Source organism: Sardina pilchardus, chromosome 24, assembly GCF_963854185.1.
Source record: "Sardina pilchardus chromosome 24, fSarPil1.1, whole genome shotgun sequence".
In the NCBI taxonomy this organism is placed as follows: domain Eukaryota; kingdom Metazoa; phylum Chordata; class Actinopteri; order Clupeiformes; family Clupeidae; genus Sardina; species Sardina pilchardus.
Window position 1 is genome coordinate 14,549,047 of NC_085017.1, and position 24,687 is coordinate 14,573,733.

General features: G+C 49.6%; 1 protein-coding gene across 7 annotated transcripts in view; it reads left to right on the top strand.

Moving 5' to 3' along the window:
* Nucleotides 1-24,687, top strand: part of ptk2aa (protein tyrosine kinase 2aa) — a 97,645-nt gene that overhangs the window by 22,312 nt on the left and 50,646 nt on the right. For 2 of the 7 annotated variants that reach the window (XM_062530221.1, XM_062530220.1), the window contains 2 exons: nt 3,128-3,154; nt 22,935-23,164. In XM_062530221.1, the coding sequence (XP_062386205.1) occupies nt 22,967-23,164 (198 nt within the window). In that variant the 5' untranslated portion in view covers nt 3,128-3,154; nt 22,935-22,966. Of the gene's footprint in view, nt 1-3,127; nt 3,155-12,134; nt 12,196-19,536; nt 19,907-22,934; nt 23,165-24,687 lie in introns of those variants that run through there. The other 5 variants (XM_062530219.1, XM_062530217.1, XM_062530218.1 and 2 more) reach the window with 5 other exon arrangements.

Genomic DNA, 24,687 nt, shown 5'->3' on the forward strand with positions numbered 1-24,687 from the left:
ATAGAGAGGAGACAGAAAAAAAGGGAAAAGGAGGTCCTCTAAGGACAGGCGTGGACGGTAAGTGACAAGACAAAAGGCCTGGACGCGGTAGCAGCCTTTGTGGGTGATGCATGGCGCCTCCCTGTCACTGTGTGGATATCCAGATAAAAAAAAAGGAAAAAAAATACGACGCTGTGGCCACGCTTTTCATTCAGCTATGGGTTTCTCACTCCCTCCAGCCCACTTGGATAATGTATCACCTCTTCAGCCATATATCTTCAATGAGCGAGTGTGTGTGTGTGTGTGTGTGTTTGCGGTCTCTCTTTCTCTGTGTGTGTGTGTGTGTGTGTGTATGTATGAGAGAGAGAGAGAGTGAGTGAGTGTGGGGAGAGACAGCTTGAGGAGCAGGTGTTTGGGCCCCAGCCAGGCCTGACAGACAGGAGGCTTTGTGGGGCAGAGTGCAGGGCTGGGCTGGGCTGTGCTGTGCTGTGCTGTGCTGGGGTTGTGTTGGGTGAAGGAAGGGGTGAGGTGGGTAAGGGACGCGCAGAGGAGTGGCGGAGAGGTGGAGCCGCGGTGGGATCATGGCAGGAGACGAGACGACTCAGAGCGCAGCGGCAGTGGCGGCGGCGGCAGTAACAGCCAACAGGGCTGGCACAGGGCTCAGGGGCGGTGTGTTCGAGCCAGCTGACCACAGGGACCAGACCCTCATGTCTCCCGAGGGGAGCCTGCAGGGCTAACGCCCTGAGGAACGAGAGAAGGAGAGAAGAGAGAGAGAAGGCGGAAGAGGGAGAAAAAAGGAAGCCGAGGCAGAGGGGGAAGTGGATTGAAAGGAAGAGTGAGAGGAGGAAAATTCAGTCAGAGTGGAGGGCTGAGTCAAAGATGGAGGAACGGACGGGAAATGCATGGATGGAGGGATGATGGCTGAATGGATGGAGGGATGACTGGATGGAGGGATGGAAGGATGATTTGAATGGTAAAAGGAGAGAGAGATATCACCGGAAGACGGAAGATGTGAAGGGCAGCCACCGTGAAAGTGGAAATTCGTGCTGTGAACGTTGTGTGACACACATAAAGTGTTCGGAGCGTAGTGTAGCGTAGACATGGCTGCACGGTGATCAGACCATTAAACATTCGCCTCTCTGATCCTTCCTGAAGCAGTGGCCATAGGCGCAGAAGAAACACCGTCAGTGACACAAGTCCATTAAAGACCGCCCGTGTTGATGGACGCACAACCAGTGAGCCAGTTAGCCACTCTTAATCCCTTAAACCATGGACAGGCAGTCAATTGTCACAGCACCCCCCCGCTACACACATACGCGCACGCCTCTCACCAACATTCTCATGTAGATTCGACCAACCCCACTCAAATGTATTGATTATCGGGGTGGCTTAGCACACAAAAGCTTATGACGGGGGAGCGAACTCGGAGGGGCGTAAGCAGTGAGCGGAGGCTGGAGTGGAGCTCTCTGTAGGGACTGGGGAAAGGGGTGGATGGGGGTGGGAGGGTGGAGGGGTGATGCCATGTGTTTGGTTTTGGTTTCTAGCTGCGCTGGTGGCTTTATGTCGACGAGAGGGGTCACAGACCTGTGTCAGCCACGTCACTTTAATTAAACCATTAGGCCTCAATCTCCGAGCCTGGACAATGAGCAGCCGGCCCAGCTGTGAGCATTATTTAATAAAGTCGGCACAGATCGCAACAGCATTGTTTGTGTGTGTGTGTGTGTGTGTGTGTGTGTGTGTGTTTTAATTCTTGGCTTGTTCAGCCCATCTGGGACTGCCCCATTCAGGCACGTAGCGAGGTGAGCGGGAACAGATGCTAGCTTTCGCTAGGCTTGTTTGCACTCAACAGAACGCAACAGAGGTGTGTGTGTGTGTGTGTGTGTGTTTATGCGTTTATGTGCATTTTTGTGTGGTTATCTGTATGTCTGTGTGTGTGTGTGTGTGTGCAACAGTGAGAGTTTACTACTCTAACTGCATTTTTTTTTTTTTTCAAACGTTCCACACCATGGGAGCCTCAGTGGCTATGCCGTTTAGCATTCGTCATCATGTTTGTTTGTTTGTTTGTTTGTTTATTTGTATGTGTGTGTGTGTGTGTGTGTTTTAGTGGTGTTTGTGTTGAAATGATGCAGATAAACAATAAGAGGTCTGTTTTGCTCGGAGGCAGTGGAATGAAAATGACCTCATTTATGACTCCCCATCATATGGCGCGGAAATTTGACCTCAATTTCACATTCCTCTCACCCGACGCCCATCTCCCCGGAATCATACTCCGATGGGTCTCGTTGCCCCAATTTCACTCGTATCGGTGTTCATAGTCTGACTGGAGTGGACACGAGGCCTGATTTCATACGTGAGCGAGTTCTGTATAGGTGTGGGCAGGCTTATTCTCTTATTCCCAGTGGCCATGCCTGTGTGTGATTAGTAGGCTCTGTGTTGTTCAGGGGGGGGGGGGGTGTGTGGATGTACGTCTTCACTGTGTTCACACAGACATAACATATGGGAATGGCCAGTTCCTCATTTCCTTCTCATGTGGACGACTCATTGTATGTAATCACTTCCAGTGTGCTGTGCATACTTCTGAAGCTCTTGTCTGAAATCCATTATGAAACTGGTTCTATCCAGTCTACCTACTGTATGGCTGGAACCATCCCTCTTCCTACCCCCATTTCCTACCCCCTTTCTCTCTCTCCCCCCCTCTTTCTCTCACTCTCTCTCTTTCATTTTTTCTTTCTTTCTTTCTCTCTCTCTCTGTCTCACTCTCTGCCCTTTTCACTCCTCTTCCCTGTCTCTCTCTTTCACTCTTTCCCTTCTTTTCTAAATGCCACTGAACCCCCCCCCTCCTCCCCCTCTGTGCTGTCTCTCTGCATTTTATCATCATCGCTGGGCATTCTAATGCCAGCCTGAGTGCCAGGTGCCAAGTGCCAGCTCTCACAGGCAGGGGGCGCTCCCTCCCCGAGCGTGGGCAGCCTCCGGGCACTCCCTCAAGGATTACCACTGACCCACAAAACCACATGCTGCAAATGTGCTCAATCGAATGTGCTGAAATGACAAACTGACCTGTTTTTCTTTTTTTTTCTCCCTCTCTCTCTCCCTCCCCTCCCCCCTCTCCCTTTCTTCTTTCCTTCTCTCTTCTCTTCCTCTCCCACAGATATTTCACGCATTTCCTACTATACAGGTGAGTGAACCGTCCTCTCGCCAACTGGCTGCCCCATATGTTCCCATGCTCCACCTATTTCACAGACCAAAACATATTAGCATGTTAGCATTTTAGCATCTCTCTCATAGGCCTAACACTACACACACACACACACACACACACACACAGCTCCCTTATGGGAGGGGTGATGGTAAGAGAAGCAGTACATTACTGTAGCGCACCGCTTACCCAGAGCGTGTGCTCATCATTCCCAACATATTGAGGCCGTAAAGAATTTTTCAGCTGGTCTTGCTTGCCAAGTGTATGAGTGCTAATCCCATGGTACACACACACACACATACACACACACATACACATCTCACACGTACACATCTCACACACACTCCTAAAAAGTATCTCTTCACTGCACTGGAGGAGATCTCCAATCCCTGAGCACCGTGGGTGAGTGGAGAGAAGCCATTGAGAGTCTCCTCCAGGAGAGAGATTCCTTCTCTCCTCTCCTCTCCTCTCCTCTCCTCTCCTCTCCTCTACCTGCTAGCATGCTGAGCGGTACGTGACGCAGGCCAGCCTCATTAATATTTACGACGGACAGCTTTTTTTGACGAGACGGCTGTCGCAGCGCCGCAGACACTCCGGTCTCAAAAGGAGCGTCTCTCTGGCCTCCGATTCCGTCCGAATCAATTTCTGTGCTAATGAAGTGTCTCTCCGCTTTTTGTCTTGTCTGCCTGTGTTAATATTGCCAGCACTGTATTATCAGTCTTAAGGTGAAAGTGTATCTCCGCTCATCTGTAGTCATATTCATATGTTATGTATAGTAGGATGGATGTCATTACACAGAGATTGCTTTTCTCGGAGATGGAGAATGGTGTTTGTGTGTGTGTGTGTGTGTGTGTGTGTCTGTGTGTCTGTGTCTGTGTGTCTGTGTGTGTGCGCTACTAGTCTGAATTTGTCATGCCGAGCAGACGTGATGTTTGTGGCAGGATCTGAGCGCAAATGTTGCCTATGAAGGGAAATGCTCTGGTGAGTCAGTGTGGTTGTGCACTGCAGGCTGTTGCTCAGCGTTTAACATTTAATGTGAACTCTGTGCCTCATGTCAGGCCCAAGTCTCCTCAGCCATTGCCTGTCAGACCAATTAAGCGCTGTCATGCGATCATAGCATGTTTATTTCAAGCCTACCATCAGAAATGTGTAGAGATGTAAGCTCTCCCTGTTTTTGTCCCTTACAGGATGGAAAGAGTGGTTCATGAACCGTAATTTTATTTGTGACGAGGGGGAAAAATAATTTACTTTAACGATGTTATGGTTTCGCAGAAATTTGGCCAAATTTGGAAGACTCTTTGTGTTCATGTTGAAAGGCGGGCGGCTGTGTCAGCAACTTATTACAAAGCGACACAGTTTATGTTGGGTTTTAGATTAGCTTTTTTTCCAGAGAGTTTTCAATAAAACCCTCACACTGTCCACTCACTGGACTATTCATGTGGCACTCATAAAGGACCAGCTCTTATTCACGCACATCAACGTGTGTGTGTGTGTGTGTATGTGTGTGTGTGTAAAGGACCAGCTCTTATTCACGGCACATCAGGCTAATGTTAAGTTGTCTGCTTTTTTCCATCTAAATGGCCTTGATAACTTCCGTGACCCTGACTTCACTCTCATGATTGGCTCCTGCAAGAGCACCGGATATGTGCGTGCGTGCGTGCGTGCGTGCGTGCGTGCGTGCGTGCGTGCGTGCGTGCGTACGTGCGTGTGTGAATGTCACCGAGACTGGAGGACCTAAACAAGGTCGCTGTAGCCGGCTGAGTGCCCAGCAGCCTCTGTTCTGCTCTGTCCTCTGCACATGGACGCCGTTGCCTCTGTCCCTTCTCCTCGCTGTACCCTTCTCCTCGCTGTACCCTTCTCCTCGCTGTACCCTTCTCCTCGCTGTACCCCTCTCCTCGCTGTACCCTGCTGCCACGGTAATGAAGAGTATGTCCCCTCTCCTCGCTGTACCCTGCTGCCACGGTAATGAAGAGTAATTAAGTGTCTCGGACTCGTTAAACGAGTCCTGCCCTCCCTCAACCTTCACAGCCACCTTCCTCAACCGCCTCAACTTCCCGGTACGGCCATTACTTTTTACAGTGCTGGTGATTTAAAGCCACATACAGGAATCTGTCCCCTTGTGCCCCCTCACCACCTCACCCCACACACACACACACACACTGTGCGGCTTCATTGAAATATGACGCTCCAATAGACGCCCATAGGGACGCACACACACACACACACACAGCTTCTTCCCATACCTTGCAGATATGTAATGTCGCTGAGTGCGTATTTGTGTTTGCGTCAGCGCGTTTCACCCGGCACGTTGAATATTCACTTCACCTTTAGCTAAACCTCAATTCGCACCGCCCGCCCGGCCGCCCGTTCACCCTCCCCACCCAACGCACCCACCCACGCACCGCACCCTCACTCTCTTTGAAGATCAAATAGTTGTAAACGCCCCCCCCCCCCCCCATCTTCTCTGAGGGGCCTTAGCCGCCAGCGATTTGAAGAAGGCACTCGCCGTCGCTCATGTTAATCTCCGCCGCGCGCTCCCTCGCTCCCGGATAAATAGCGGTCATTAGCACCCGGCTCCTAATTAGGATTTCAAACGATACAGCGCGCTGTTATGTAAATGATTTATTAAGATCAAGGAAGGCTAAATCAGTAACCCCCCACCCCCCCCCCCCACCCACCCAACAGTCCCCCTCCATCTCTGCTCTTTGGCTGGCCCTGCTCTTTTATCTGGGAGGCCAGTTAGTACGCCACGGGCGAGTGATCTCAGGCGAGAGTCGGGGGGCCTCAATGGCGGGCGAGTTCAGATCTCCGTGGAGGGAGGTACAGTTACGGGGGTCCCCGTCTGGAGCACTGTGAGGCGCCCTGTGCCTGTGTGCCGGGCTCTGGCTCCCAGTCTCCTGCGATAGCCAGACAGAGATACAGATTGATACGCTGCTCATGCTGGAGCCACAGGGAGCTTGTTAACTGAGATTTGAGGCAATGCGTCTCGTTCTACATGGACAGTACATAAATGTATTATTCAAAAGGGGATAATTCCATATATTGATATGATATTAATAATTTAATATATGTGCATTGTAGTGCCTCTGCACTGCGTTCTGTGATTTAAACAACTGGCTTTGATTTAAGTTACAGAAATGTACTCTTTTGTGCATTCATGTCCGCATTGGTCATATGGAACATAACGACTTCATGTCTTCCAGACATATCTTCATTTATAATCACTCTTATGTCTGGTGATGATCCACGAGTAACCCCTGATACTAACAGTCCAGCAGGTATCCGGTTAAAGCCACATTAGATGTCATATAGCTTCAGCAGCTCATAATCACTTCTGTAGATTAACCCTATAGGTCACCCCTGAACTTCTCACCCATGAGAGAGAGAGAGAGAGAGAGAGAGAGAGAGAGAGAGAGAGAGCGAGAGAGTGAGATGGAGAGAGAGAGAGATAGATAGAGAGAGCAAGAGATAGAGGGGGGGGGGCACGGAGTCCATGATGGTAGTGCTCCATAATTCTATTATCCCTTGTCTGCGTGTGACTTACTAATCCAGGTAAAGTGCTCTCAGTGGAGCCCGGAGCAGGTCGTGTAATTCACGTGACCCCCCCATTCCCCCCCACCATGATCGTGACATTAGGCTGCTCCGCGAGCTCGTAAAAACAAAGGAACGTGGCCATGCCGCTAATGCATTTGTCCCAGACAGCACAGGTCAGTGGAGCAACAGCTGACATAGCAAAGCAGGAGATCCAGCACGCGACAACGATGATGAGGAGGAGGATGATGAGGATGAGGATGAGGATGATGATGAGGAGGAGGAGGAAGCTGAGAATTATCCAGAGGCCGACGAGAGCGTTGACGGCTCAAGCCGAGGGGCCTTTATCTCGGAAATGCCCCAGGTGTCAGAGGGGAGGGGGAGCTGTGTGTGTCGTGGCCTGTCTGTGTATTTACTGGCAGCGCCAGGTGGCGGTCCGTCACACAGGACACACACACACACACACACACCAGAGTTTATCTCCAAACGGCAGGGAGAGCCGTGACTGGTCTCCGAGTCCCTCGTTTAGACGGGACAAAGCCAGCAGCTCTCAAGCAGGCAATCAGTGCTGCAGTCTCTGCTGCTGGGGAACAGAGGAACATCCACCATATGTCCTGGGTTTGTTTGCTGGGCTAGGGAAGGCGTGTTTATTTCCCCCGGGGTGCAGGTCTGGCTGTGGAGCTTTTATACCCTCTTTGTGTGAGTCTCCCATCTCTCCCTCTCTCTTTCTCTTTCTCTTTCTCTTTCTCTCTCTCTCTTTTTCTCTTTCTCTCTCTCTCTCTCTCTCTACGCGAACAGGCCCTCTACTCTAGCTGTCGCCTCTTTAATTATTGACTCCACGCTTCACTAAATCATACCGTCATCAGTGTGTGTGTGTGTGTGTGTGTGTGTGTGTGTGTGTGTGTGTGTGTGTGTGTGTGTGTGTGTGTGTGTGTGTGTGTGTGTGTGTGTGTGTGTGTGTGTGTGTGTGTGTGTGTGTGTGTGTGTGTGTGTGTGTGTGTGTGTGTGTGTGTGTGTGTGTGTGTGTGTGTGTGTCTGCCAATCTGTCGTCTGCTGTGTTTGGAGACGCACGCGTGCGGCTGTGCGAGCGGAACCCCTTTGCGCCATGTAAATGGGCTGGGTGTGTAAAAAGGTCCTTTTGTGTTTTGGATTGTGTGTGTGTGTGTGTGTGTGTGTGTGTGTGTTGGGGGTGAACAGTGGAACAGTGGGCCGGATGTGAGGGGTTTGTATGGGAAGAGCACCTCTCCCTCCCCTGGGGTCTGCACCACACACACACACACACACACACACCTCTCCCTCCCCTAGGGTCTGCACCCAGAGCCGCCTTTTGTCTGAGCCAGCGCCGCGCGGCCCTCTGCTACAGCCCACATGAATGCCCATTAGGGCAGCCGGCTGTGCTGCACTCCCATCCACCGGTGTGTGTGTGTATGTGTGTGTGTGTGTGTGTGTGTGTGTGTGTGAATGGAAGAGAAAAAGATGCGAGGAGACAATGACTGAAGTGGCATGGACTTGTTTCTTGCCCACTCCCATACACACACACACACACACACACACACACACACACACACACACACACACACACACACACACACACACTTATTTTCTCTCCTACACACACACACACACACACACACACACACACATTTCCTCCTCCACACACAAATGATCACAAAACATCTAAAGGATGTGTGATGCTTCATAATCCAAACTGCCAGACCAGTCAACCCCGATTTCTTTTTTATCCATAAAGCCCATTTTCCCTTTCCATAATCCCGCATTTGAACCGTTTTCTGATTTCCTGCGAAAATGCAGAAATTGAAGGAGACAAGGAAAGAATCTGGGGGGCAAAGGACAACAAAAAAAATATCATGAAAGGAAAACTGATGAGAGGAAGAGTAGAGACTCTTATTCCCCGCACGGCCCCTTAAGCGCAGTTTTAATAAGGCCTTTTAAATGTGTGTGTGTGTTTGTGTGCGTATGTGTGTGTTTAGTTTGACTCGGGCAACCGGAGGATGCTATCAGAGTGGCATTTCCCTTCTAGGAATTGCTCTCATTTTAGAGACGGGGGGGTGGGGTGGGGTGAGGCCCTAATGTTATCGCTGACTTCCAGGGATTTACTTCAAATGGATGTTTCAGTTTGCCTCTGTGGATTTCATTGAGTTGGTGGTAAGCTGGAGAGAGATCCCCTAGTGATAAAGCCATGATTGGCTTTATGGCGCAAGCTGTCCCTCTGAGTGTGTGTCTCCTTTGCCACACACTCACTCACACTCTCTCATACACACACACACACACACACACAAGCACGCTCGCACGCGCGCAAGCACGCTCATGAACACACACACACACACACACACACACACACACACACACACACACACACACACACACACACACACAGATGCAGACAAACCATCATCTGCTCTTGTACCACTCAACACTGGAACAGGAGAGGAAAAGAGCCCTCAAATGCACATGCACATAACAGTTCACAAACATAATAGTGCTGCTGCAAATTGACACTACAAAGGATGGAGGGTTTTTAAGACAACACAGTTGCTCTCTTTATATCTTTCTCTCTCTCTCTCACACACACATACACACGCACACACTCAAGTGCGCATTTGTAGAGCCTATCCATCAGCTCGGATACCTTTCAACATCACACAACAAATAGCCTTTTCATACAGCAGACACACACACACACACACACACACACACACACACACACAGACACACCTTTTAGGTTTGCATCTGCTCTGACCACTCACAAGACAGTTAGTGAACAAAGAGCACATCCACCACAAAAGCACACACACACACACACACACACACACACACACACACACACACACACACACTCACACACACACACGGACACATGCACACACAACCACCACAATAGTGCGCACACACACACACACACACACACACACACACACACACACACACACTTCTATTCTATACATAGAGTCAATACATTCTCAAGATCACTTAACCCATGTTTCATGAGCGATCCGTGTCCTGTGCGTCTGGGCTTGTTTAGGCCCCTGGTGAAGTGCAGCGCAGGTGGTCATGTTGTGTGTGTATGTGTGTGTGTGTGTGTGTGTGTGTGTGTGTGTGTGTGTGTGTGTGTGTGTGTGTGTGTGTGTGGTCAGTGAGCTCATCGCTGGACGTGCAGGACGGCTGTGGCAGGCCAGAGGAAGTGGACGGTCAGAACTGGCCATTCGTGGGAACATTGGCTGGTGCCACCAATCAATTGTAATCGACCCTGAAATAGAGCGCTATTGATTGGGGCTTTTATTTTGGCGGACACTGGATATCCTTCCTCTGGAGGTGGTGGTGGTGGTGGTGGTGGTACTGCTGCTGTCTGGCGGGTCGTCATGGCAACAGTGGAATTTGAGGAGCTTGTCTCTGTCCGTGATGAACTAACTCCACTCACTTCTGCCATCCACCCCCCCAGCCCCTTGCCGCAGTGGACACTCGCTCGCTCGCTAGTGCAGAAACACAGACGCGTCCACTCCGTCTCGCAGCTAAAGCACACGCTGGTATACGATTCGCTCTGACCGAGCGCATTCAGAGCCTCTACTCACACGCCAGCGCCTGTCGCTCATTAACTGTCCAGTCTGTCGCAGCGACGCAGTCGTACTCCACCAGTCTGACTGTACCCGTACCAGACGCAGCGCGCGGCTGCCGTCACGCCGCGCTGCGTCTGTCGCCACGGGCGACCAGACAAACACAGCTGAGGCGTAGACTCTCGTTTAAGAATTCAGCGCGGCGGCTCAATGGCGATTTCCGCTCGTGTTTGTTTTTCAGGCTGAATGGAGAAAGAGTGACAGACACTCTGCCTTGTCTCGGGGTGAGAATGGATACTTACTTTTGAGTCCTTGAGTGACTGGGGGTGAACAGACATGAAGGCAAGGGCTTTATGCCAGATGCATTGTGGGATAAGTGCAGAGAGAAAGAGAGAGAGAAAGAAAGAAAGAAAGAAAGAAGGAAAGAAGAGCGAGGAGGAGAGTTTCTGGGGGCTGGTCACTGTGACCAGGGTCAGCACTGATTTGCAGCTCTCTTTTGGATAAACACCAGTGGGCCTCCATCAATAGGCATGGCGGGGGGGGGGGGATGGAGGCGGGAGGGGAGGGGTTGTGGGTGTGCATGTGGTGGGGGCGGTCTGATTAGCATATTAATGTGACTAATACTAGCTCCAGGCCCTCCCCCTCCGTCCTTTTGGATGCTAACCCCCCTTCTGTTCCCCACAGCTCCTGTAGCTGAGCTCGGGTACACACACTCACACACTCGCTCGCTCACGGCCTCTCGCTCTCTCTCTCTCTCTGCCTGACCTGCATGTGTGTGGGCTTAGTGCACATGTGCTCTCCTCACTCCTCTCCTTCCTCTGCTCATCCTCTGCTTTGCCTCCTCTTCTAACCGGCTGTCTTATTCTTCCTGCCAGTGCATGCATTTGTATTCACTTACACTCTCCTGAGTTGTTTTCTGCCAGTTTGTTTGTTTGTTTGTTTGTTTGTTCCCCTTCTGCGCTGCTTTTCTCATTGACTGTCTCTGTGCAGTTCGTTGCATGCGCTCAAAGTGTCTCTGTGGAAATTGCTTCCAGTCTCCGCTGTTTGTTCTCCCCTTTCATTTTTTTTTGGTGCCCTCTCTCTGTCGTTTCTCTATCTCTCACACACTTTTTTTTTGTTTGTTCTTGCTCTCTCGCCTTCTCATTTTCTGCTTGCTTGCTTACTGACCCCTTCGTCTCACGCCGCCGTCATGCTCTCCTGCTGCACGCTCCGTCCACTGGCCTAGCTGATCTCCGCACCGTAGTGGGACAGAGGGAGGGAGAGGAGGAGGGGAGAGAGGGAGAGAGAGAGAGGGAGGGAGAGAGAGAGGGAGGGAGAGAGAGAGGGAGGGAGAGAGAGAGGGAGAGAGAGAGGAGGAGGGGAGAGAGGGAGAGAGAAAGGGAGAGAAAGAGAAAGGGTTGGGTGTCAGAGAGGGCTGTGGTTGCCGGGTGCCGGGGCAGGGGCAGGATTAATATTCCGGGGCAAGGCTTGCACTGCGGTGGGGAGGCTTTATTCCCAGCCCCTGCTCTCTGACGAGGCTTGACCAGGCTCCAGTCCTCCACCCCACCGGATCTCCACCCGCACACGGACTATCGCCCACAGGAACCCGCGCGGTGTATGGGGCAATCGCTTGTCAATGGAGCTTCTACGGCAGGAACTGTGGTCACGCTGCATCACGGAATAGGACTGTAACCTCCGCTCGAGTGGATTCACGGACCGGTCACGTTTGAGGGGCAGTGTGCAGCGGCGGCGGTAGTGTGTGTGTGAGCGTGAGTGTGTGTGTGTTTGTGTGTGTGTGTGTCGCTCCTATGCGTTTCTGTGAGAGCGCTGCTGGATGTTGGCCAGCAGCAGCGGCGCCGGCGTCAGGAGCGGAGAGACAGCCGGCCGGCCGCATGGAGTCCCTGGGCTGCAGCCCCTTCCCCATGTGCTGGGCCAGAGGTACCCGTGCTCTCCACCCCCCACTCTCCTCCTCCTCCCATAGCTCTTCCCTTTCTTCCTCTCTTTTCCCCATTTTCTCTCTCTCTCTCTTCTCTTCTCTTCTCTTCTCTTCTCTTCTCTTCTCTTCTATAATCTACCCCTCCACCCCTTCCATCTTTACTTGCTTATCCTGTTCGTTTGAACTTTTTCCTCTTTCATCTGTTATCCAGCATGTTTCCTCATGTTATTACCCTCGAGTGATGGACTTGGACACTCTTTTCTCTATCACTCTATCTTTTTTTTCTCCTCTTCCTCATCCTTCTTCATCTCATCCTGTTCTTGTCTCCCGCATCGTTCATGTCTGTAGTCTGCGCCCCTTTCTCTTCATCGTTATTTAGAATCGGTGTTGTCAGTGTTGATGTTCTGTGTTCTGATGGCCCTCTATGGCAGTGTGTGTGTGTGTGTGTGTGTGTGTGTGGGGTGGTGTACGCTGGCAGTGGCTTCACCTGCTGGGCGACTCAGGGCGATGCTGAGACTCATCAGGTCGTCCACACTGCCGTGGCACTTTCCATTACTGATCACAGATCAGAGGTGCGTTCAAATTCGCAAACATAGGCGAACGTTCGAGGTGAACATGTTTTTTTTTAACTGTTAAATTTGAACGATTTGGTGTTAACATTCCATTCTTACTGCAATTGCATTGTTGCGTTCGTCAAACTCACGTCCAGTTCCACTATGTTCGCGGCGCACCACCTCCTCAGACTGTTTGCGATTGTTAGCAAACGTTCGCCAAAAACTCAAGGCTAACGGAATGCTGTTTGCGAACGTTCGCAAACGTTCGCCTATGTTCGCCTAAATTCGGTGAACTTGAACGCACCTCAGTATCTGACAGCTCACCAGTTTTGACAGGCTGATCACCAGTCACTGGTTGATCACCAGTTGCTGAGTTTGACAGGTTGTTGTAATCCTTCATTTTTTTGTGTGAAAGGTTTTTGCTTCAGCTTAGCTGAAGGTGTTTGTAGTGGGATGTCTGCATTGCAAATCGCCTAGGTTTGCCTTAGCCCACACTATTTGCATTGTGTATGTGTGAGAGAGGGAGAGAGAGAGAGAGAGGGAGAGAGGGAGGGAGGGAGGGAGATTTGTAAATCAATTGTGGTGAAGACATTTCACCATCTGTGCGCATTCATTTTCTTGACGTGTAAAATGTCAGGCTCAGCGACGCCGTGCTTGTGTGTGCATGTGATTTGTTTTTGTATGCTTACTTTCACACTTGTCTGCATTGATTTAGTGCCCTCGTACTGACCAATCGCAGGCCTAGATTCAGCTTTTACTTCGGGAAGACGCACCTGCTGCTCTGGCTGTATGTCCACTGAAAAAAAAAATGAGCTTGATCTCACAGAGAAAAGGCCCCTTTTTGGAAACCGGGCAGAAGTGTTGAAGCATGCTGATATCTGAGGTCTGTTCTGAAGCATATTTGTTTGGGGGCCCATTATTTATTTGAATAAATGGATGAGTCAGAGGCTCACAGTCTGCTGCGCTGTGGGAATCCGAGCCAGTTTGTCACCCTGTGCTGTGCTGAGCTGAGCTGCTTCCTTTGGCTCGTTAGTCGTCCGCTCGTTAGCGGGGTAAGACGCACCTGGGCGATACTACGCCGCGTTTCCCGTCACCTCGGCCTCTTGCTCTCTTGGCCGCCGGACATCTGTTGTAAGAACATCTGCAACAGAGATTTCAGAGCGTCATAAAGAAAGCTGTATATTTTATATACATTATAAAGGTCAGAAACTAAGCATTTAAGTGTTGGCTTAATTCTTAATAAGAGCATTAAGGAGGGACCCCTTATATGTAAACGTGTGTGTGTGTGTGTGTGTGTGTGTCTGGTTGGTTAAGGCTTAGCGTCCAGGCTAGGTTGGAGATGCGTATAGCTCAGCCATCCAGACCCTCTCTATACAGTATATCCCGCTCAGGTTGCAGTGTCTTAATGCAGCAGATTCAGAGATTAGGCTGGTCTGTTTTCACAGCAGTTGAGTGGATCCCAAGAGACACACACACACACACACACACACACATATACATCAGCATTCCCGCTAATGGACCCCAGCGCATTGGGAGATTTCAATGATTTATGTCTGATATTCCAACATCGGGGCAGAGTTCTCGCCGCCAGCTCAAACCCGGTCATGTTTAATGGTCTCGCTACTCTGATGTTTCGTCAGGAGTCACTCTGGCCCCAGATATCTTGGTTTAACCCAACACCAAGAAGTCATTAAAACATGGCCTCATTTGGTAATGGAACCCATCAAATCCATGCTGCAATGGGAACCATGATACTATAGTGCAGTGAACTGCATAACTAGATACTCTATGCTAGACTGCCGAATCGAATTTGATAGGGGGAGGCTGACTCCACAGGTTCTAGATGGTGGTTAATGGCACTGTTTACACATTCCTGTGCCGGAGCTTGTTAAGGATGGTGCCAAAGGAAGAATGGAGATTGTTGGTGTTGGGTGGATCACTTTTCCGAGCACGTAGCGTGTGTGTGTGTGTGTGTGTGTGTGTGTGTGTGTGTGTGTGTGTGTGTGTGTGTGTGCGCTCTTTGGTCTTGGCAGCAGGGACTGGCCCCGTCATGCTGTGATCTATGGGAGCCGGAGGGCCCATGTTTCACCAGTGTACAAATCACCGTTTCCTGAAAAGATAAGCCGCCACAAGGCTCAGAAGGCCTGATGCAGGCAGCAGATTGGTTAAAGCAGCTTAAAAGGCCTGATGTGTTTCTATGTTTTTTTAAAGCCACCACCCCCACTCCATCCTTGCGTGATCATGGAAGTATCTCCTCGAGTAATTTTGCGTTAAGTGGGTCTGCCAGGTGGATGTTTTTGTAGAGGTCTACAGTAGATGTCTGTAGATGCCGAGCCCAGCCCTTGCTCTTGTAAACAGCTCAACACTGTGTAGTACAGTAGCCAGACTAAGGCTAAGGGCGTTTACATAATCTCAAATACTTTCCCCCCAAGTAGGGACAAACAAAGGCTGGAACAGAATCAAAAACAGCAAGGGCAGGTTCTAAGTGATCACTTCCTGTCTTCCTGCCCCTCGCTCTACCAGTGTTTTGTGTCACTGCAGCAGTCACCTAGTTTGGGCCACAGCCTGGCTCTTCCCCACGCCTGCTCATGAATACAATAGCTCTTGTTTTGTGCAGAGATTCCCAACGTTTTTTTTTCTGTCTTTCTTTCTTTCTTTCATTCTTGTCTCCCCCCAAGCCTCCCAAACTGTAGCCTACTTGCCAACTTGGCGCCCGAGAGCCAAATCCCTCCCTAAAATAAATTTCAATAAATCTGCAAGTTTTATTTTCGCGGGGTGAGTCTCCCTCCACACACACTCCTCCCGCCGGCGTGGTTTATGCAAACACGGGTTCACCCAAGGTGCAAGGTCGAACACTTTGTCAGGTGGGAAAGTGGCTAATCTGGCCTGGGGAAATGGATGTGGTCGGGTGGTAGGCTATTTGACTGGCAGCCAGAACATTGTCCTAGTGGAGATTATATAAGCCCACCACCACCCTCAGCCCTTGGTGACCAAATACAGTCTCAGCATGGAGTTGAGTTGTGGGGAAGAGCACACGGTCACACAAACACAGCGTGTACTGAACGCTTAGTACACATTAACTGACAACATACACGCATGTTTGTATGTTCAGACACATGTATGCTCTTGCACGACATAACCACACACACACACACACACACACACACACACACACACACACACACACACACACACACACACACACACACACACACACTAACAAATTAAATAGCTCTCCCTAGGGATGCAACGGTTTTCAATAATTTATTGAACCGTTCGGTTTGGCCTGTTCGGTTCAATAGACTCACCTAAACCGCAATATTTCGGTATACGCGACATTAAACTTTTTATTTAATACAAGGTTATTGCGCGCGCGTAGCCTGGGAGCGATAGATAGGAGTGCTTTGGACCCGGGGGATGCGTTTTCTCTGACTGTTCAGCTTGCCTCTCGTCAACCTTGCAACAACCAATCAGAATTTTACTGAATTTCCCAAGAGCCAATAAGCGCGTTGAAATGCAAATGAAGGAGTCATGTGAGAAGAAACAAACTTTACCGGCGGCTGCATGATCATGGCGACATTTGAAGTAGCCCACGAACAAGGCAAAAAGACCGTCAGTAAACAAAGCACAGTGTGCATTGCAAGCACTGCTTCACAACGATCACCTAATAAAGGTAACACATCCAACATGTCGGCCCACTTGCGCCTTCATCACCCGGCTGTAACCTTAAGTGGAGCAGCACGGAGAGTTAGTTTGCCACCGAAAACCCAACCATCCATTGCTGCAGCCTTTCGACAACAATATTCCTATAATTCCCAAAGACATAACGAATACGACGGCGTATTAGGGCCACGTACTTTGTAAAGACGCAAATTTGCCACTTTAGAAGGTCGAAAATTTGCCACATTATAAAGTCTGTGTGTAACAGTGTAACCGGTGGTTTCTGCCCTGCGTTGATTGCTCGCTAGAGTAGCCTAAGAAAGCGTGACGCCGACACAGCTGAGTGTATTCTCTTTTTGATAGTTTACTGGAAAATATTGTAGGGATGGGAGGTTATAGGAGATGGGGAGGCTGACATGTCATTCCAAACTCGGGTCATTTATTTTCCTGACGTTGTACATGCTAGGCTACGGGCAGCGGGAGGTGTCCACTCGAAAAACAATAAACTCACTGCTAAATCAGCCAATCGCTCGTCCACTCGTCAATCACACAACTCTCTCGCACACACACGCACACACACACACACACACACACACACACGACAGGAGACACAGGGGAAACAGACACTTTGTGAAGTGGCAAATTTGCCACTTTCTTCTCGGAATATTGCCCCCCCCCCTGACAACAGGTTGCAATAATGTTCATTTCATTGTTCTAATATTTTTAATGCTGCACTGCACTTTTGTCTATGTTTACATTTTTTACGTTCATAAAAGAGGACAGGGCAGGCACTCCCAAATCAAATATCCATTTGAAACTACACATAATACTACCTCACCAATTATTTTGAGAAGATTTTCAGAATTGTTCACTACTTTTTTGAGGGTGTATAACAGTTAAGTATTTTCTTTAAATGTGTGAAGAACAGTGAGTTTATTAAATAAATAACTACACATTACTTTATGCTGCACTGCACTATGGATAACATTGCCTGTTTATGACAGAAGGCAATGATGGTGTTCTTTTCTTTTAATACATTTTTGTGATTCTGCTTCATCTGTGTCTGGCTATGCATTTAATATTTTCTCTGCAAGTGTAAGTAGAAGCACATTGTTGATTTGAAATAGAAAAGGCAAATATAGCCTCCTGTATGCTAGAGCCAAGATAATATTGATATATTGAAACCGAACCGTTACCGTGGCCCAAAAACCGTGATACAAACCGAACCGTGGCAAAACTGTACCGTTGCATCCCTAGCTCTCCCCCAGGCTTAAAACCAATACTGTGTGCTGTGTGTTGTCGTTGCTGTCGAGATGATCCGTGGGTATTGGAGAAACATGGGTGATTGAGGGCAGCGCAGGATTCTGTTCTCTGACGTAACAGAACCTATTCTTCTCTGACCCAGCAAACAGGGTTGAGTGACAATATCCTTGTTCTGCTTGCTCTGCTAGGGACCTTTATTGATGACACCTCCCTCCCCACACACACCCCACCCCATATCAGTTTTGTTCAAACCAATGGCTCTCATCTTGCTCTCTCAGCACTTTGAGGCTGTCCAGCTTGTGCCTGTCTGAATCTTTTCTCTCTCTCTCTCTCTCTCTCTCTCTCTCTCTCTCTCTCTCTCTCTCTCTCTCTCTCTCTCTCGTTTTTTTTGGCTCCGCTGTGTGCTGTCAGGGTGCCATGTCTTTCCTCACTGTGATGCCTCTTTTTCATCACTGGACACAGAGAGCTTCTTTTGTGCGCTGCCATGGTTACCCAGCAGCCACACAGAAAGAAGACGCCACAAGATGAGTGCCGTCCGACGGTCCGACGCGAAAGTTCTCTCGAGGAAAACCCACAGCTGTCCTCTGGGCCATTGCTGGTGTACATGGTGTTCTGGGAGCCATTAATTTAGCCTTTTTCCTCATAGATGTCTCATGAAAAAATATATTGAAACGTTAACTGCATCGATAGATTTTCAACTATCAGGCTGCCTGCCATGGTCATCTTCTCCTAAATGCACCACTCCACTCATACTGGAGAGAGAGAAGATTGAAGTACAGACAGAGATCGAGATTCAAGAATGACCATTTTTATCCTGATGCGTGCAATGCATTCTTCCCCTTGCTGTGAGCATTCCTGTTAAATAAGGCTAATTCCTGTTGCGCACAGGCCCAGCCCCTCTAATGTCATCCCTGAGCCTCATGACACACACACACACACACACACACACACACACACACACACACACACACACACACACACACACACACACACACACACTGTTTGGGGCCTGGTGGCAGTTGGGTGTGCTGCAGCACTGATCTGACCGGGCTCAGACGGTGGGTATTGTCCAGCTTCCTGAGTTTCCTGCGCTGGGATTCTGTGTGTCTCCTGGTCAAAAATAGCTCTTTTGTCTTTGCAAATTCGGCCGTTTACTTTAGCCCCTTGAAAAAGGCACTCGAGTCTCTCTTCATTGTGAACACTGAATCCTAATGGAGCTTAGCGCAGAGATATTTTTGTAGTCCTAGATGTCATTTGTGTGTCTCAAAGAAACGGTTGTCTAAAGAAAATAATTTGTATGAATTGAAGTCCCACCGTGGTCCAACACAGAGACTGTGGTATGTGATCACCACAGGGGGAGACTTCTGTGGAATGTCTTCGCAAAGCCAGATTTGTGCCTCATTAAACTGAGTATTAATGGCTTTCATGTAATGAGCTCATTTTCTGGTTATCAATTTTTTAAGCGACACTGATGGATTTTAAGAGCTCTCCCAATTAACTTTGTGAGGATTTTTTTTATTTATTTTTTTTCTTTGTTAATTTTGTCTCTGAAATGTAGCTATTCAAGGGTTAACTTTCAATAAGTGGAGAAGTTAGCTGTGTAGGACCCACCCTGTGGCTGTTTACATTGGCCCCGTTCCCACTAAGCCATGCTGGGCTTGTTTACACCTTCAATCGACCAATCGGCGCGCTCAGGGTTTTCCGCTACTTGCGCCAGATGGCCAATGGCAGGCCTTATCCCTTGGTGGGCCACTCCTTCCCTCCCGCATACCTGGGAGTCTGAGGAGAGGGAATGGGCGAGAGAGGAGAACAAGGCCGCCGCCGCCGCTGCCGCTCCATGGAACCTGTGCGTGACTCAGTCCCAGAACTCGCCGTGTCGGCGGGCATTGTGATAGACAGGACATGACGTGTGTCAGAGGAAAGAGGTGTGTGTGTGTGTCTGTCCAAGAGAGAAAGAACAGAGAGAGACACAGAACAGGAGAGACAGAGAAGACCGTCTAGAAAGGGACTTTTTTGGGGGCTGCTGTCTAAACCGTAGCCAAAACACCCCATGAGGACTACATGAGTCTGACAGCTGCGACACTGGCTCCTGCTGCCTCAGGAGAAGTCGTTCGCCTCTCCTTGTCTTCCTCTCGTTTTTCTGGGGACGCTCATCCCATGTATTCAGAAGGCTACGGCTGCTTCTCCCCGCGACATTCCAAAGTGCCATGCGTTTGCTGGCCCTTCATGCTCAAAGGTAGGACAACTTTGTCAAGACTCAGTCAGGTTCTCTCGTGAACATTATGTCGCTCTCTTATTGCCTCTTGCCCTCTTTTGATAAAGGACCGGGAGTGTCTTTATCATTCTGAGCAGTCGTGTTTTGTCTTTTAGCTCTGTGTGACTGAATGGCGTTTGAAGGCTTTCTCATGATGTTGTGTGTGCTTAGTGTGGTCAAGAGGGTGTGGTGGTGTTTCTCTGTGCTCATAATAATACATGTGGGCTTTGATGTCCTGCTGCCCGACTCACGAGCGCCGCGTTTATGAGCGGAAAGGGCAGGCTTGACTTTTACGCCGACCGCACTGTAACGTGTTCATACGGCACAATTTAGGACCTTTCACAGCTTAGCAATCATCTTGGAGTGTTCGCATCAGGCTGCATTGGGACGAAGGGCCATCTCCAAGCCAGTGTGGACACTTGTGTTTTTATCATGCATTGCCAAGTAGAATAAAGGCCTTTTAACTTTCTACTAGATGAGTGCCTTGGTATCTTTTACATTTTTTGATACTAAGTTAAGCCTTTGACCAAAGAGCACCATCTAACACTACAATTTCCAGGTAGCACTCCAGCTCAACAATCTGTCTTCCAGTGTGGACACTGTTGAGTATAAGAAGCGCTGTGTGTCTGTGTGAGCACTAATCTTGGTATACTGTATATAAGTCAGGTGTGTCCATGTGTGTTATTACCAGAGATTGCTAGATGCTGCCATATGAAATGTTTTGTGAATAAAATACCACAATCCAAACGAGAGCTCACAAACCAGTAGTTGTAGCTGATGCAAAGATACTGTGCGAACTGCTCCTCGGTCATGTTCAAAGCCTTTTCAGTCGTCCTCAGTGCAAACTTCAGTTTCACTCTTCAGTTCACACTCTTTTGGATTGTGGGACTTAAAGAGCGGAACTAATGTACCCGCCAGGCCTTGAGTCGTTGGCACCGATACCCCGCTGTTTTCCCGACTTGTGAATAATACACAAAATGTATTTATCAGACTATTCCTGGAGAGGGGGGGAGGGGGTTGTACCAAACATTCAGAGGATTTGTCACCTCATACTCTGAAGAAGAGAATCTCAATTTAACTCAATTTGTTAATAGTGTCATAATTATACTGAGGATGGAAAAAGCAAGCGAGCTAAAGTGTTTGTGACTAATTGAGATAGTGAAACCAGTTGGCAGAGTTGGCCAGACGGGACGTGTTGGCCTGTAGGGCTTGTTTGGTCCAGCGCTGCTCCGCTGGGTGGCTCATGTGTCTGGGCTCTCCAGTCACTGTTAGCATTAGCGAGCGCTAGGAGGCCCCACAGGGGCGTATGCACTGGCTGCAGAAATGCGTCTAATCTGTCTCTGTAATGGCTTGAGCAAACAAACAAGCTCGATGGCAGAAGGGGCGGGTGGTCTGTGTGTGTGTGTGTGTGTGTGTGTGTGTGTGGTGGGGTGGGGTGGGGTGGGGTGGATGAGGGTGCAAATGACCAGGAGGTATGCAGCTCTCACTGACTCCGGAAGGACCCCTCTCGAGGGGGAGCGACCGGCCCCGGATTGGCGCTCCGATCCTGGCAGGACATCTGACGGGCTGCCCCTACCCTGCCTCGTCCAGCCATGTCCCCCCGCTCCCATCTCCCATTCTGCAGCTACCAGCCAGGCCGAGGATATGCACTTGTTGACAGACCCAATCAGGAACACGTTAGGCCGAGCAATTGCCCAGCAGACACCACAAGCGATGACAAGTATTCATATACAGTACATATGATATCTATTTATCGCTCGTTGCTACAAGTTGCAGGCAGCTAGTCTGGACACTTCCAGCAGAGAGGAGTTGTTATCTGTGACGACGTAAGCGGTGCCACATCCTCTGTAATTCCCTTTTTTTCTGGAACTTTAGGAGGCTTTAGCGGTGAAAGTGCTCTGGTTCCTCACTGGCCACTAATTGGGAGTGTGTGGAGTGGCTTTTATGTCCATATCTAGTAAAAGGAAGGCTTTCTCCTCTCACAGCCCTCACCCTCTCCCCAGAGCACACGCACTATCGCCCTTTAACTTCTGACGCCTCGAGCCAGCGAGCCCCATGAAAATGAGTTGTGCTGACTGCAGGAGTAAGGCCGGGTTTATTTATACCCTCCGCACTCTCCCACCCTTTGGATTCAAACGCATTCTCACCCCCAAAGAGTCCTAGACTGGCGTCGGTGCATCAGGAACCCGTCAAAAGCTGGCCTTTTAAGCTGCGGACTTGATCCCTGTTATGTTGTCACCATAGGTTTTTTTTTTTTTTTTTTTTTTTTCAAACCGTGTTTTCGCACAAAGAAACCCTTTGGATGTGGTTGGACTAGCATTCCGAGCTACTGCCTGTCATGGCCATATCACATGCAAAAGGGGTGCAAAGATCAAACAGCAGTTGTGATTGGTTTTGTGTTGTACACTACACCATGCATAATACTGCTTTTTTTAATGCATGTTTGAGCCACTCTGAGCAACTGCTCTGAGGGAGACTTGAGTCCGTGGCAGATTCCTTGGGCTCAGGTTCACAGGGAGAGAGAGAGGTTCGTGTGAGATAAGCAGGGCAACCTTTTGATCTTTAGGTCACACTATGCTCCATCTCTATCTCTCTCTCTCTCTCTCTCTCTTTTTAGTTTTCTTTCTCTGTCATGTGTGAAATCATATTTGGATAGGTTTCCCCCTTGTCGACGATTCTCACTTCAGAGCGGGTGTGATGTGGAGGAAAGGACAAATGAGAATTTCACACCTCAAATCCCTTCCACATTCTGCCTTTCACAGCTATAAATCCAGCGATCCACCGTGCGCTCCTTCTCAGAGACACAAATCACACGTTGAACACAGAGGTGTGAGAGAAAAGGCCGTTTTGAACAGTTGTTCCTCCGTAAGGGTGTTATTGCATTCAATATCCCTACTTACCACACATCTCTCTCTCCCTCTCTCCCTCCCTCTCTCTCTCACTCTTCCTCTCTCTCCCTCTCTTTGTCTCTCTGTCTCGATTCCCCCCCGTACCTGATTTCCTTCTGCAGAATATGACAGACACCTAGCACACAACAAAGGCATGGCGACGGCGGCGTACCTGGACCCTAACCTGAACCACGCGCTGGCCGCGGGCGCCAAGTCGCGCCTCAGCACGGGCACCGAGCGAGCCCCGGCGGCGCCCGACCGCGTCCTCAAGGTCTTCCACCACTTCGAGAACAACAGCGAGCACAGCACGTGGTCCAGCAACATCAGGCATGGAGACGGCACTGATGTGCGGGTAAGAGGAGGCCCTCTCTGTCATGGGTGATGTGGGTGTAGGCCGGGTGGGGTGGGGTGTAGGCCGGGTGGGGTGTTCGGTCAGAATCAGGCATGGAGACGGTGCTGATCTCCGGGGTAAGAGGAGGCCCTCTCTGTCATGGGTGATCTGGGTGTAGGCCGGGTGGGGTGTAGGCCGGGTGTGGTGTTCGGTCAGAATCAGGCATGGAGACGGTGCTGATGTCCGGGGTAAGAGAAGACCATTACTGCCGCGGGTGATGTGGGTGCGGGGCAGGTGGTAGTGGTGGTCGTCAGTGAACTGTGAAAAGGGCATGAAAAGGTCATGAAAAGGTCAAGCACACCTCTTGATGTATGTATTTTCCAGACTAGCTCTGTCGCTCACTCTCCCTCTCTCTCGTTCACTCGCTCACTCATCCACTTACTCCTACAGTGCACACAGTCACTCAAAAGGGCATGAATAATTGACGTGATGGAGTCGCTTGACTGTTGGACACTGTACATGGATGTTCCTATTGATCGGCGTTGCGTAAGGGGAGCAGCGATCTGCAGTCAATGTGCCTGGTGTGTCGATAATATGCATGCTTTGGCACAGACAGGAAGAGATCAGTCCCCAGCCAGTTGTTGCCTAATTGGTGAGCGGACAAAATAAATTGTATCTGCAATACAACTGTATGGATGTAGTTTGTGGCTATGAAGTCTTCCATGTTCATTGTGCCGTTGTTTTAGAGCATTGCTTTAAAATGTATCCCACAGCAGTCTCTTAATTCAGTGTTTTGAAACGCTGACACTCACTGAAGTCTGCCTCTTTTAGAGAGGAAGTCAGCCTACCTCCGGTTGTGACATGTTACACAATGGCTGACTTCTTTCATTGAATGGCCATCATGCCTTGCTAACTCGGGAAGAACAAGTTACTAAAATGAATACCCTTCCCCCACTGACTGACGGTAATCATCATAAGTATCGAGTTTATTACCATCATTGGTCTCCAATTTCCGCACGGGGGTCGAAAAAGATGGATGGAGGTCTCGTGTGTTGGGAAGCAGATGCCGTATTGATCCACAGGCTCAGAGGAAGGGACGGCTGGGATCCGTGTGATATCCGCTCCGAGGATAAACGTGCCGTTCCCAGACCGTCCCCACAGAGGTCTCGCATATCCCGGAAATCCTCCCAATATCAAGTCCATTTTAATAGGCATCTGCATTTTTTGGTCTAGCTCTGTAATTCCGCTGTCTGGCTGCATCCTGTCTTCTATTGTGCCGTTTGTGTTGCTGCTGTTTTGTTGTCGTTGTTGACCGACGGAAGGGATAGTTAGTGGAGTGGACAGACAGAGGAGAGTGTGACAGACCCGAAAGGCCTTTGTTGCGTTTAACTCCATTACATGTCGGGCTTTCCGAAGAGTCTTAGTTAAAGTAGATTTGGCAGCCCTCCAGTGCTAGCACAAAATATGTGGTCAGTCGCCGGTCAGACTACAGAGCTGCCCAGCGCTAAGCTGTCAAGCTACTCTGCTCCAGCATTGGATCTTAT